Below are 11,768 nucleotides of genomic sequence, written 5' to 3'. Positions count from 1 at the left end.
GAGGAAGAAATGTGATCAAACATTTTAGATGTAGGTGGTAAAAAGCCCCTGAACTTTCACAACATTTTAGATGTCTACCCTCGATTTTTATTTAACATTCATTTATTAGCTGCTGGCACACGAGAGATTAATTTTAACGATATGTTTCAAGACTGAAGAGACACCTCCAACCTGGTTTCGACATCCTACTTATGTAATCAATGTTTAGTAGAAACTCACTTTTTCAACAATACTGTTATACAATGTTTGAGAAATCAAAACAATCAACCCAAAGGTCTTGTTCACCCAACTCACAACAGTTATTTCACAACGGAAACAAAGCCGGTACGATGTTGTTTTATAGCCGGTCGTTATTCAAACAGACAACAGTTCAGACACACGCATAAAAGAGTACGTAAATCATTACATTCAACAATCCAGATGCTTAGTGCAAAGTAAGAGGATCTTGCTGCTCCATCTACTTCTGTGATCTTCCTGATACTTCAGGGTCTCTCTATCATAACCCAGTCCTCCTGCAAATACACAGCAGTTTAAAATACTCAGATGAACCTGAAAACAGTCAAGATTTTGTGCAAGACAACTCAAGGATCACGGACCTGCAAAACAGATAAAATAGTATTCAAATAATTTTTGAACATTTCTCATGAAAAAAAAAAGAAAAAGAGAGGCTATGATAGTCCTTGGTTCTAAATGTTCACTGGAGAGGTTATGATAGTCCTTGGTTCTAAATGTTCACTGGAGAGGTTATAAGAGTAGAAAGTTGCAACTTACCGAGTCTTCTGAAGTGTCCTCCAACTTTGGCCATATATGCACTTGCAGTTTCGAATTAGTTGGACTTGAGAGGTCGACTCCTTCAACAACTGTCTCCAGCTTCTCACAATACTTTATGTTCACCTCTTCTAAGCTGCTAGGCATCACAGGGAAAAGCGTTTTGATTTTCGGGCAGCAATCTATGTTTAGCTTCTTAAGACTCTTGATGCTGTCACCCCAGCAGATAGTCTCCAACGATGAAAAGTTTGAAATCGATAATGTCTCCAGTGATCCCAAACTTTCCACATCCACTTCAGAGAAAAGGTTTTGTATATCCCTGCACATCCTTAGCGAGCAATCTTTGACTGATTTGTTCTCGCTAAAAAAAGATTTAAGCCTTGTTGAGTCAATGTCCACAAGTGACACAAGCTCAGCATTGGCTGAGGCTTCCCCTTGTAGGTGGTCTTTAGATTCATGGATCTTCATGACTTCCTGCTGAATTGGAGAATCAAAACGTGATAGTATGGTCTTGTATATATCCTTCTCAATGGGGACATGGCAAAGACGTTCCTTGATAACATCTCCCATATCAGTACTATCACTAGCTGGAGCTTCCTTTGACTGCGTCTCCTCTCCTATTTCTTCAGACGCCTTTTCTGAGGAGCTAGCCTCGTCAGATCTCTTACTTTCAATCTTATCCCTTATTTCGCTCCAATCCTCACCTTCAAAAGGCGTTCCATCTGCCAGAGTAATACGCTTCAGACAACGAATCTCAGTCTTGTTTGGCAACTTTGGTGTCTTCACTTTGGTTCCAGAGAGATTCACCTCACATAGGTAAGACATGTCCTCAAATGACCCCTCGATGGTATGCAACTTTTCACATCCGGAAACATCAATGACCTCGAGGTTTGTGAGTTTTTGGATGTCTGGGAGAACTTCTATGTTGGTGCAACCCTTCATGAGGAGTTTGTTAAGATTTGTCAGCTCCTCGATGGTGGTCGCCAACTCGCTCAGATTAGTTCCCGAGAGATCAAGAGATAAGAGCTCCTTCTTATCTTCAAAGCACACTTCAAGCATTTCCACTAAGCTCGTTGTGCCAGAAAGATCAAGAATCTGCAGACCTGACAAAGGCTTCAGACTAGGCAACCTTCTCAATTTGCTACAATCACGCAACAAGAGCCGCCTAACGGAGTGAAGCTTGTCCCCTACGGCGGAGTCTTGGAATATAGGTAGCCGCTCTATCTGGCTCTCGGAGAAGTCAAGGAGCTGAAGCTTTGTGAGATGATAGAAGTTTTTGTTCTTGCTTTTGTTTTTCTTCTCTCCTTTCGTGTTGTCGAAACACGTCTGCAGCCCACGAGCACCAGAAACATCAACGACCTCGAGCTTTACAAGCTCCTGTATGTCTGGCAAATCTTCCAGTAATGGACAGTTTTTGATGATGAGACAGTGGAGTTCTGTGAGTTCAGAAATGCTGGAAGGGGAAGATGTGATCTGAAGTCCAGAGAGATGAAGACTCTGAAGTTTAGACAATGCCTTGAAGAATCCATCAGAGATTTTCTTCAAGGAGCTGGCGCCAGAGACTTCAAGAGCATGTAGTTCTCGAAGATCCTTAAGCTCCTCAATGTCCGTCAGTAGATCACAGTCCCTGATAACAAGAACTCGGAGTTTGACAAGATTTGTAAAAGCTGTGATAAAAGGTTCCAGTGTGGGTTCGAACAGACCAAGTACTTCGAGATCACTCAGCTTCTTGAAATACTTCACAGGAGTTTCACGGCGCAGACGGTCTCCACTAACCAGAACCGTGGAAACCTTGTCTCCTTTCTTTGCTTGCACTGTTTTAATCATATCATCTATCTGAGTGATTTTCCCTACACCTTTCCTCTTGTCACCACAATAAACTCTAGAGAACCTAAGTCTTGATCTTCCGAAAAGCCCACGGCGTCGAGGATCGATCAAAGTGCTCATGGCCCTCTCTGGTACCACCACATTGTTCTCCTGTATCTTCAGCATTCCGCGGTTTATAAGCTCCATCAAGATTAGATGACCATCCTGGTACGCCTTTTCGACGGACCTAACGGGATCAAAGTAGCCTTCAAGTATCCATTGTGTGATGAGGTCACGGTAGTAAACACTGCCACAGTGCTCAAAGAAGTCCAAGCTATGCCAAAAGCAATCCAAGATGGCATCCTTCAACGGAAAATCGAATTCCAACAGCTCATATGCAAGACGCAGGACTGGATTGATAGAAGAGTCTGAAGGACGAGCAGCTGAGAGAACCTCTTCTATCTTTTTCTCTATCTTTTGTTGTAGTTTTTTTTCTTCTTCTGTATCAAGAGTGCTCGGAGTGATCCGCTTAAGGGACTTGGCTAGGACGAAGATGGCAGCTGGGGAGTTCTTGCTCTTCTCCACCAAGTCAGGTAAAAATTTCTCGTAAGTCTTCCAATCCTTCATAAGAGACGCAAATAGATCCTTCATATTATTAGGCTTATTGATTGAATTAAGCAAAGACTCTGACATATCCTTGGTATGGAACTCATCTCCAGCAGGAGGAACGCCTTTCCCGTTAGGGTCTATAACGGTTGCGTTGCTTGGGGCTTGGGGCTCAGGTTTCCCTTCATCACCGCTGTCATGTGGTTTGATTCCTTCATCAGACTCATTATCACTTTTCTCTGATTTGATTCCACCATCAGACGCTTGTTCGCTCTCATCCTCCTGCTCACTCTTTGCATCCTCTGTGGCACCTTCACCAGCAGCCTTTGAACGCTCCTCCTCTTCTTTTCTTCTTGTAATAAGAATCTTGAGACGATTCTTGTCATCTTTAAGAAACTTCTGTTCTCTAAGAAACGTCTCAAGTTTCAGTTCCTTCATCACCTTGTCTTCACTAGTCTTGTTTCCTTCATCATCAAGAATCAACAGAAGATACAGCGGTCCTGTGTGTGAGCCCTCTTTGTTCTCTACTGCTACTGGTTGCTTCTTTGCTTTTTTCTCAGCCAACTCCTTTGCTTTCTCAGCCAACTCTTTTGCTTTCTTCTCCGCCGCCTCTTTTGCTTCTTTCACCTTTTCTATTTCCTCAGTTATCATCTTCTTCAACTCAGCCAACAGAGCTTCCGGCTTCTTCTCTTCCTCCTCGTCTTCATCCCTATCATCCACTTCAGTCTCTTCAAAGTCAGAGTACAGACACAACTGGGAAGCTATGTTCTCGTAAAGCGACAATTCATCATCAAACTTTCTGTTGAGATGCAAGCAGATGGTGAGAAAACAACGGCCGGCATCAGTGGCATGCTTGCCTACCATCTTGGCCAGCCTCGTCTTCCCGATTCCAGCTTCACCAGCTAGCAAAACCCTCTGAGAGCCATCTGTTTCCAGAACTCCCACTATCTCTTTACACAAATCCTCATCCTTCTTCTTTTGACCCAGTTCTGCATACTCCATGCCTGTGATATAAAACTGCATTAGAGCAGAGCTTCGAAATGAACACAAATATCTCTTAACTTAGAACTTTAAAACTTTTTTTTGAGTTTCTATCTATCTATCACCTTCTCAAATTGGTAACAGTAGCAAATCAACCTAGTTCTGAGTCACCTATCAATCAATTCGTGCAGATCTACAGGACCTTGATTTCATAAGAAATTTTGCAGTAGGGAATAGTTACTTGGAGGAGGCTCCGCCATGATCGGTGGAGAGGTTTCTTCGCCGGTGAGGTTAGTGTTTTGGTAGCCTTGTCGACAAAGTCAAGTCAACCTCTGATCTCTCTCCCTTTTCTTTTTTGGCTCTTTATCTCTCTTTTACATCTCTGTTTCTAATCATTTCTCACATACATATTTATTTGTTTATGACTTTGTATCTGTGTTAGAATAAAATATAATTTTTACTGTGTTCTTCTTCTATATCTTTGTATGCATTTACCAATTTGTTTCGTTTGTATGCACTTACGTTAAACTAAAATATCATATATATTCCACAAAATTAAATAAAATTCATGTAATATTATAACTGATATATAGTTCGAATGGAGACCATCGTCCCGCCCCGCTCTGCACTTAACAGTAACAAAAATCTCTACATATACTATATATCTATACATTTTTATAACTGTTAAACTGCACCGCAGTTGAACCACTTGTTCCGCACCGTTCAAACCGCAGTCACCATTCGGAGCCATAATCAGAACAATAGTGCTTGGATTATTGGTTTAGTGCTCAGAAGGATGTTTTACGTCATGCTATCACTATTAATGTCGACTAGTCTCGAGAGCCTCTGGAGGTGTATTCAATAACATTTTTTTTTGGTAAAATTATTCAATAACATTTCAGCTGATTTGATTTTTAATAGAGTTTTAAATGATTTCAATAAGTTGCAGAGATTTACGTGATTTTTGTTAAACCACTCTAGAATATAACATAAAACCATGGGATTTGAGTTTTAATTTTTTTAACTAAGAAACTCCACCCAAACACCCTAAAATCACTTAAAAACTTAAAACTCCACAACTTAAAATATTTCCAATAACAGTGGATTTTAAAGTACTCTACGAAATGTTAAGTTAAATAACAGTGGATTTTAAATGATTTTTTGAAATTCATGTTTGAATAACAGTAGATTTATCATTTTAATAGAAATCACCTAAAACTCTCAGTTGAATACACTCTCCTAAGAAAATTATTTGGACCGACACCTTCTGGTTTATTAATAAAAATGACAGAAATTAGCCAATAAATAGTTGACAGAAAAACTTATATTCTTTTTTTTTCTGAACACCAAAAAAACTAATATTCAAATTTAACTTTTTTGTTAAAGAAATTAATTTGTAATATAATGGGATAAAATACTTTTTAAAAAATACTTCCTAGATTATTAAAGGTGATATATATATATATATATATATATATGTGTGTGTGTGTGTTATATATTTTGTACATTAACAGATATAACATTTTTAGTAGATATACTAAATAATTACATGATTTTAAAACAAAATCTATATATTTCTTAGGGATGTAATAAGAAAAATTGTTTAAAATACATAAGATTATCACTTTTCAAAAATACAATCAATGAAAAATAGTTAACATTTGTGTTTTTTGTTTAGTCATTATTGTTGAAGGTTTAGTATTTAAGAGATAGAGTTCAATTTATAAACTTTATGAAAGTTGTAAATATTTATAAATAATTTAAAAGGATAATTTAGTTTTTTTATCATAAAATTAAATATAAATGAAATGATTATTTTTTTAAAGTAGAATTGAAAAGTGATATCATATTTATGGTAAAATTAAAAATTTCCTATGTAATAAAAGAATAATTATCTATGATTTATGTTGTTTTTAATCTTCTAAAATATATTTATTATAATTTATAAAAAATAAATAGAAAGATAATGATTCAACTGGCAATTCTATTTACTGTACACATATTAACAATATTAATAATTAGTTGATGTCATGTACCTTGTGCGGATTAATATATCTATATACCTAACAATTTTTATTCTAATATTTATTTTTATAAAATAATAATAACTAAATTAGATACAAAATTTAATAATTAAATTAGAAAATTTGTATTTGAAATTAAATACATGTAGTATTTGGACTGAAAAGAAATCATGTGGTACTGGAAAGGATTATAAAAAATCACAACTATAAAACATTAATAAAATAACAATAGTCTAGCAGTCTGGTAAAATCGAACCACTTAAAACTGAACCAAACCGAAATAGGAAAAACGGTCTTGATTTGGTAGTACAGAGTAAACTGAATGGATGCTATTTTTAAGAAACCGCAGTATATGGATATGGTTGAGTATATTAAGCGATCAAACCGAATAAACCAAAAAAAACATGTTAATTCAGATATATTAAAATACTTATATATAAAATTTGTATTTCATCAATATTTCCTATAAAAATAAAAGAAATGGCTATAATATTAGTCATTAAAATCATAAATTAATATAAGATAAAAGTAATGATTATATTATCAGTAGATATTGTTAATATCTAGTTATTAATTAAATATCCTAAATATCATGATAATTATATATTAAAATATATTTGTTAAAAATAATATTATATATATATATATATATCGGTAGAATAGTTTAATATTTATTAATTATCTTTAATATCATGATAAATATATATATTTTAAAATAAAATTTTAAATAATAATATTAATTAAACTAATGATTTATTCTAAAATTATGAAAAAATGACAAGTAAGCAAATTAACTAAAATCATGAAAAAATAATAAGTAAGCAAAATTTTAAATAATAATATTAATTAAACTAATGATTTATCTTAAAATCATGGAAAAGTGATAAGTAAGCAAATCAACTAAAATCATGGAAAATATGACAAGTAAACAAATTCATTTCTCAAATAATAGTATAGATAGATATACTTACATTACATAACTCTTTTTTTTTGGTCAAAGACATTACATAACTCTAGTTACATTAAATTATGCTATAAACTTTTAACTTTAAACTCTGATTTACCGATCAGTAAAATTGCATCGTCTGAAATTTTTACTTTTTGAATGTAAAAGGTAAAGTACGTGGGAAGACTGTCCTGCCGAGACAGAAAAGCACTGAGTGCATCCCACCCAAAAAAAAAATTTTATTTAATTAAGAAAGAGCTATTGGGCAAAAAAGTTCTTGAAGAATTATTAAATTTTGGTATTTCATTGTTATTAGTTTGTGAATTTTTAAAATCTAAATAGAATCTATTGTTATTGGGATGATGATTTTTAAATTCCACTCAAAATACTTTGTTACTAGGTGTTTTGCCCGCGATGCGGGCTTAAACATTTTCATAATTTTTGAAAAGTTCTTTGTACATTATATTTATTATACTAAAATAAATTTTAAAATAACTTAATATTATAATTTTAATTATATAACTAAAAAAATTATTTGATTAATACTTAATTATATAATTTATGTTTTAACTTTTTACTAAAATACTTTTTCAGATAACAATACAATATATATAGAAATTATTATTTTTAATTATATTTTTAGATTTTGGATAATTCAATATTCTATTTTAATTATATAATTAAGAATTTTATTTGATTAATATTTAGTTATATAATTCATGTTTTTAAATTTTTACTAAAAGAACTTTTCAGATAACAATACAATATATACAGAAATTATCTCTTTTTAAAATTATATTTTCAGATTTTGGATAATTCTTACTATTATTAATTTTAATCAATTATCTAATCAAATAAATTAAAATTTCGTTTTTATTTTTTAATTTAGTTATACATTTTATTCATTAAGGGTATAAACGATATTAACCACTCTAACTTTTAACGTGAGAGCTCGATTCCAAAAATTTACTTCGCAAATAATAGTATAGATTGAAAAAGTTTAGTTTTCATTGATTTTAAGATTCTGTTAAAATCTATTGTTATTGAGATGTAATTTTTCTTTGTTTTTACTCATAGTACTCAATTTTGAGAATATCATATATACCCATAAGTTGAAATCAATGTAATAAAATACACTCACATACAAAAACTCAAATTGAAGAATGAAATAAATACAAATCACAACTTTAACATAATACAATTGACAACTTAAAAAAATAAAAAAAAATATTAAAAATTTAAAATAAAATTTGTAAAAATAGTTTTAGAAAGCACTTTCGAATTTTTTAAAAAAACATTTCAAAAATAATAATTCAATTTTTTTTACAAAAATTCAAATTTAAAACATATATTTCGAAATTATATAAAAAAATATGTTTTATTTTTTATTATTTATATATCTATAAAGTAAGAAGTAGAAATTAAAAATTTTGGTTATTTTATTTCTTGAGATTTTTATGTGACAAAAAGTTTTTCAAAAGTTGTTTAAGAATTGCCTTAATTGAAATGATTTTCTTTCTTTTTTTTCTACCACCATTAATTTCTTACTTTAAAAGTTAATAACAATCAATATAATTCTATACACAAGTAATGAAAATCTATGTAAAAGTATTTGATAAAATTTGTTAAATCTAGTTAAATAGTAAAATCCTCTCAACTATTAAAAATTTAAAATCATCAAATTTCACAGAAATTTATGTTCCAATAACCCCCCCCCCCTCCCCCCCCTAAGATTGGACAAAGAAGTACATCACTCTCACATTTTCATTTAAAAAACAATAGTATCTCTTTTTGTATAAAATGTCTTAATCTTTAAATATATGGATTACGTCGCACCATAATTGATAATAACAAAAAAATTTACATATAGATATGTACTTATATATTCTTATTAATATTAAAAAATACCAATTTGTTTCCTAATTGTATCTTTAATAATAAAAATGATCAAAGAAATTGTTTTCGTTTTTCCGTGTCATGTCAATTTGGTGTTAACATAAATTATACTCCTAGTATTATTTGCAAGTTGCATTAAAGCGTCCAGTTTTTGCTGGATAATATATTGTGTGGTTCTTTCTTTATTGTTTTGGCTATTCCATGTGTCATCTTCCTTTATTCTTTGTTTATTGGTTTGTCTATCTTTCCTATGTATACGATGAAGACAAGGACTTTTGTCACACTGATTAGTCGCTTTTTGTTTTTAATCGGACTGCTGCTGTAAAATTTAACTCTCTCCTTATATGTCGGAAAATTTGAAGAAAGAATAAGTCGTGTGAGTTTAATTTACTTAATAATTTTGTGTGTTTGCAGATTATTTTGTGTACAACTAAGCTTGATAAAAAAATCAAACATTAATTCCAAATGAAAATCATTAAGTTAAACAAAAAGGTATATATAGTGACTCTTGTTTTATTATTTTCAGAAATTCTTAGAATCAAAAATTTATAACGGACATAGTTTATTACATATTCTAAAGGGCAATTGTCAATAATAGCACCTTTTGAAGTTTATGTCTCAAAAAGAGCACTAGAAGGAGAAAGTCACAAAAATGACATTCATTAAAGGGTAAAATGTCCCTAATATCCTTGGTTTAAATTAAATAAACAAACAAAAATAAATAAAAATAAAAAAATAAAAAAATAAAAAAAATAAAAAAATAAAAAATAAAAAATAGTTTCAGATTATATGTTTTCAGATTCGAAATTTTTATAATTTTTTTTTAAAAAAAAATTTTGAATTTTTTTTTATTTTTTTTTCAAATTTTCTTTTTATAGTTTAAAAATAATTTTTGAAACTGTTTTATAAATTTTTATTTTTTATTTTAGTATTTATTTTTTATAAAATTTTAAACCCTAATTCCAAAACCCCACCCCCTTAACTCTAAACCCTAAGGTTTGGATTAATTAACCCAAGGGGTATAAGTGTATATTTACTCTTTAATGAAACCTATTTTTGTGACTTTGAGCCTTGAGTGCTACTTTGGGAACAAAAACTTGGTTTGGTGCTATCCTAGTCTTTTTCTCTATTCGAAATCATAACTTTTATCCCCCCCCCTCCCCCCCCCCCCCCCCCCCCCCAAAAAAAAAGAAAAGCAAACGATTTTTCTATAACTTCGAAAAACTTTACATCTGTAGATACAAAAATTGCATTTACTGTAAATCAAACCCTATACTTGCTTAGTGATGTTATATAATAATATTCACATATTAACAGCTAGATATCATGTTACTTAAGTTGAAATATGTATCACCTAGTATAAATTAATTGAAATACCCGTAATCTGAACAATTAATGTTTTACATGTGCCTCGTGGTACATACAAGGTCTTCTCCTCGATCATGGCTTTTTTTTTTTTTTTTTTTTTTTTGGCCAAACTCCTCGATCATGGCTAAGAGTCAATACTATAGTAGTATAAGTCTATAAGATACTTAGGCAGGTAACCTCAATTAAGTGTCAATGATTAATCGGTCGTTATCTAAGTAAATGTAATATTACAGCTAGATATCATGTTACTTAAGTTGAAATATGTATCACCTAGTATAAATTAATTGAAATACCCGTAATCTGAACAATTAATGTTTTACATGTGCCTCGTGGTACATACAAGGTCTTCTCCTCGATCATGGCTAAGAGTCAATACTATAGTAGTATAAGTCTATAAGATACTTAGGCAGGTAACCTCAATTAAGTGTCAATGATTAATCGGTCGTTATCTAAGTACATGTAATATTACAGCTAGATATCATGTTATTTAAGTTGAATTACATATCTAGTATAAATTAATTAAACTACCTGTAATCTGAACAATTCAATGTTTCCATGTGCTTAAAGGTCTTCTCCTTGATCATGGTTAAGAGATAATATTGTAGACTAAATATTAGTAGTATATCTAAGCGAGGGTGTGTGCAAGACGTGAACACAGGTAAAACATTTCTTAAAACCAAGGCACATATAAAAAAAATATTTCTTAAAACGACTTAAGAATCACGGACTCTACATTGTTAAAAGAGGGTGTGTGCAAGACATGAAATAGTTAAATAGCAAAAATTAATCATTCTTATCTGCTAAATGTTGGTATTACTACTAACAAGTTTAAGCGCGGGATGAACATGTTATATACAAATTATTTTTATGTATTATTAGCTGTTTAACGTTTTTACATATTATGAGACAAATTAAAAAAAAAAATATATATATATATATATATGAATAATTGAAAAACTATTAACTGTTACATATATAATAAAAGCTACACAAATACATAGATTCAAGAAATCACTTTTGTTTTACTTACAATCATTTTGTGGTAAATAAGTTTAAATAATTATTTTTCTAATTTGTATGGTATGTAATTAAATTTACATAAATATCAACATAGATATATATATTATATTATAATATTACTATCTATTAAATGAACCTTCATAATCATGTGTTTTTTTATGATCATTTGTATTTTTAACAAAAAAATTAAGTCATTAATTACAAAACTTTTAGTGTGAAATTTTTTATGTTTACCACTTTGTTGGTACCATTATTCATGTTTACCTTCACTAAACAGATATTTTCAAAAATACATTTTTCAATAAAAGATAAAAAAAAACTTTTATACTTTCACTTTATATATATAATAAATA

The 11,768-nt window shown here is 30.9% G+C and overlaps 1 protein-coding gene across 4 annotated transcripts; it reads right to left on the bottom strand.

Moving 5' to 3' along the window:
* Nucleotides 1-203: 203 nt before the first annotated feature.
* Nucleotides 204-4,650, bottom strand: LOC106381677 (probable disease resistance protein At5g45510). 4 transcript variants are annotated; one of them, XM_048761797.1, is made up of 3 exons: nt 4,403-4,650; nt 772-4,184; nt 204-596 (listed from the first exon to the last, which is right to left on the bottom strand). In XM_048761797.1, the coding sequence occupies exons 1-3, from the start codon at nt 4,419-4,421 to the stop codon at nt 582-584; spliced, it is 3,447 nt and encodes a 1,148-aa protein (XP_048617754.1). In that variant the 5' UTR covers nt 4,422-4,650; the 3' UTR covers nt 204-581. The 4 variants fall into 4 exon arrangements, with proteins under 4 accessions (XP_048617754.1, XP_013677055.2, XP_048617755.1 ...); XM_013821601.3 differs by having other exon boundaries at nt 204-512; XM_048761798.1 differs by having other exon boundaries at nt 204-512; nt 4,364-4,553.
* Nucleotides 4,651-11,768: the final 7,118 nt, after the last annotated feature.

Source organism: Brassica napus, chromosome A2 (assembly GCF_020379485.1).
Source record: "Brassica napus cultivar Da-Ae chromosome A2, Da-Ae, whole genome shotgun sequence".
NCBI classification, from domain to species: Eukaryota; Viridiplantae; Streptophyta; class Magnoliopsida; order Brassicales; family Brassicaceae; genus Brassica; species Brassica napus.
Note: the sequence above shows the minus strand (reverse complement) of the source record. Positions and strands in the feature narration are given on the sequence as shown.

What these genes read in the sequence shown, in the direction of transcription:
- LOC106381677 (XM_013821601.3), bottom strand. An exon ending in AGGACACTTCAGAAGACTCG is followed by an intron (nt 513 to 771) that starts GTAAGTTGCAAC and finishes GTGTATTTGCAG; the next exon opens with GAGGACTGGGTTATGATAGA.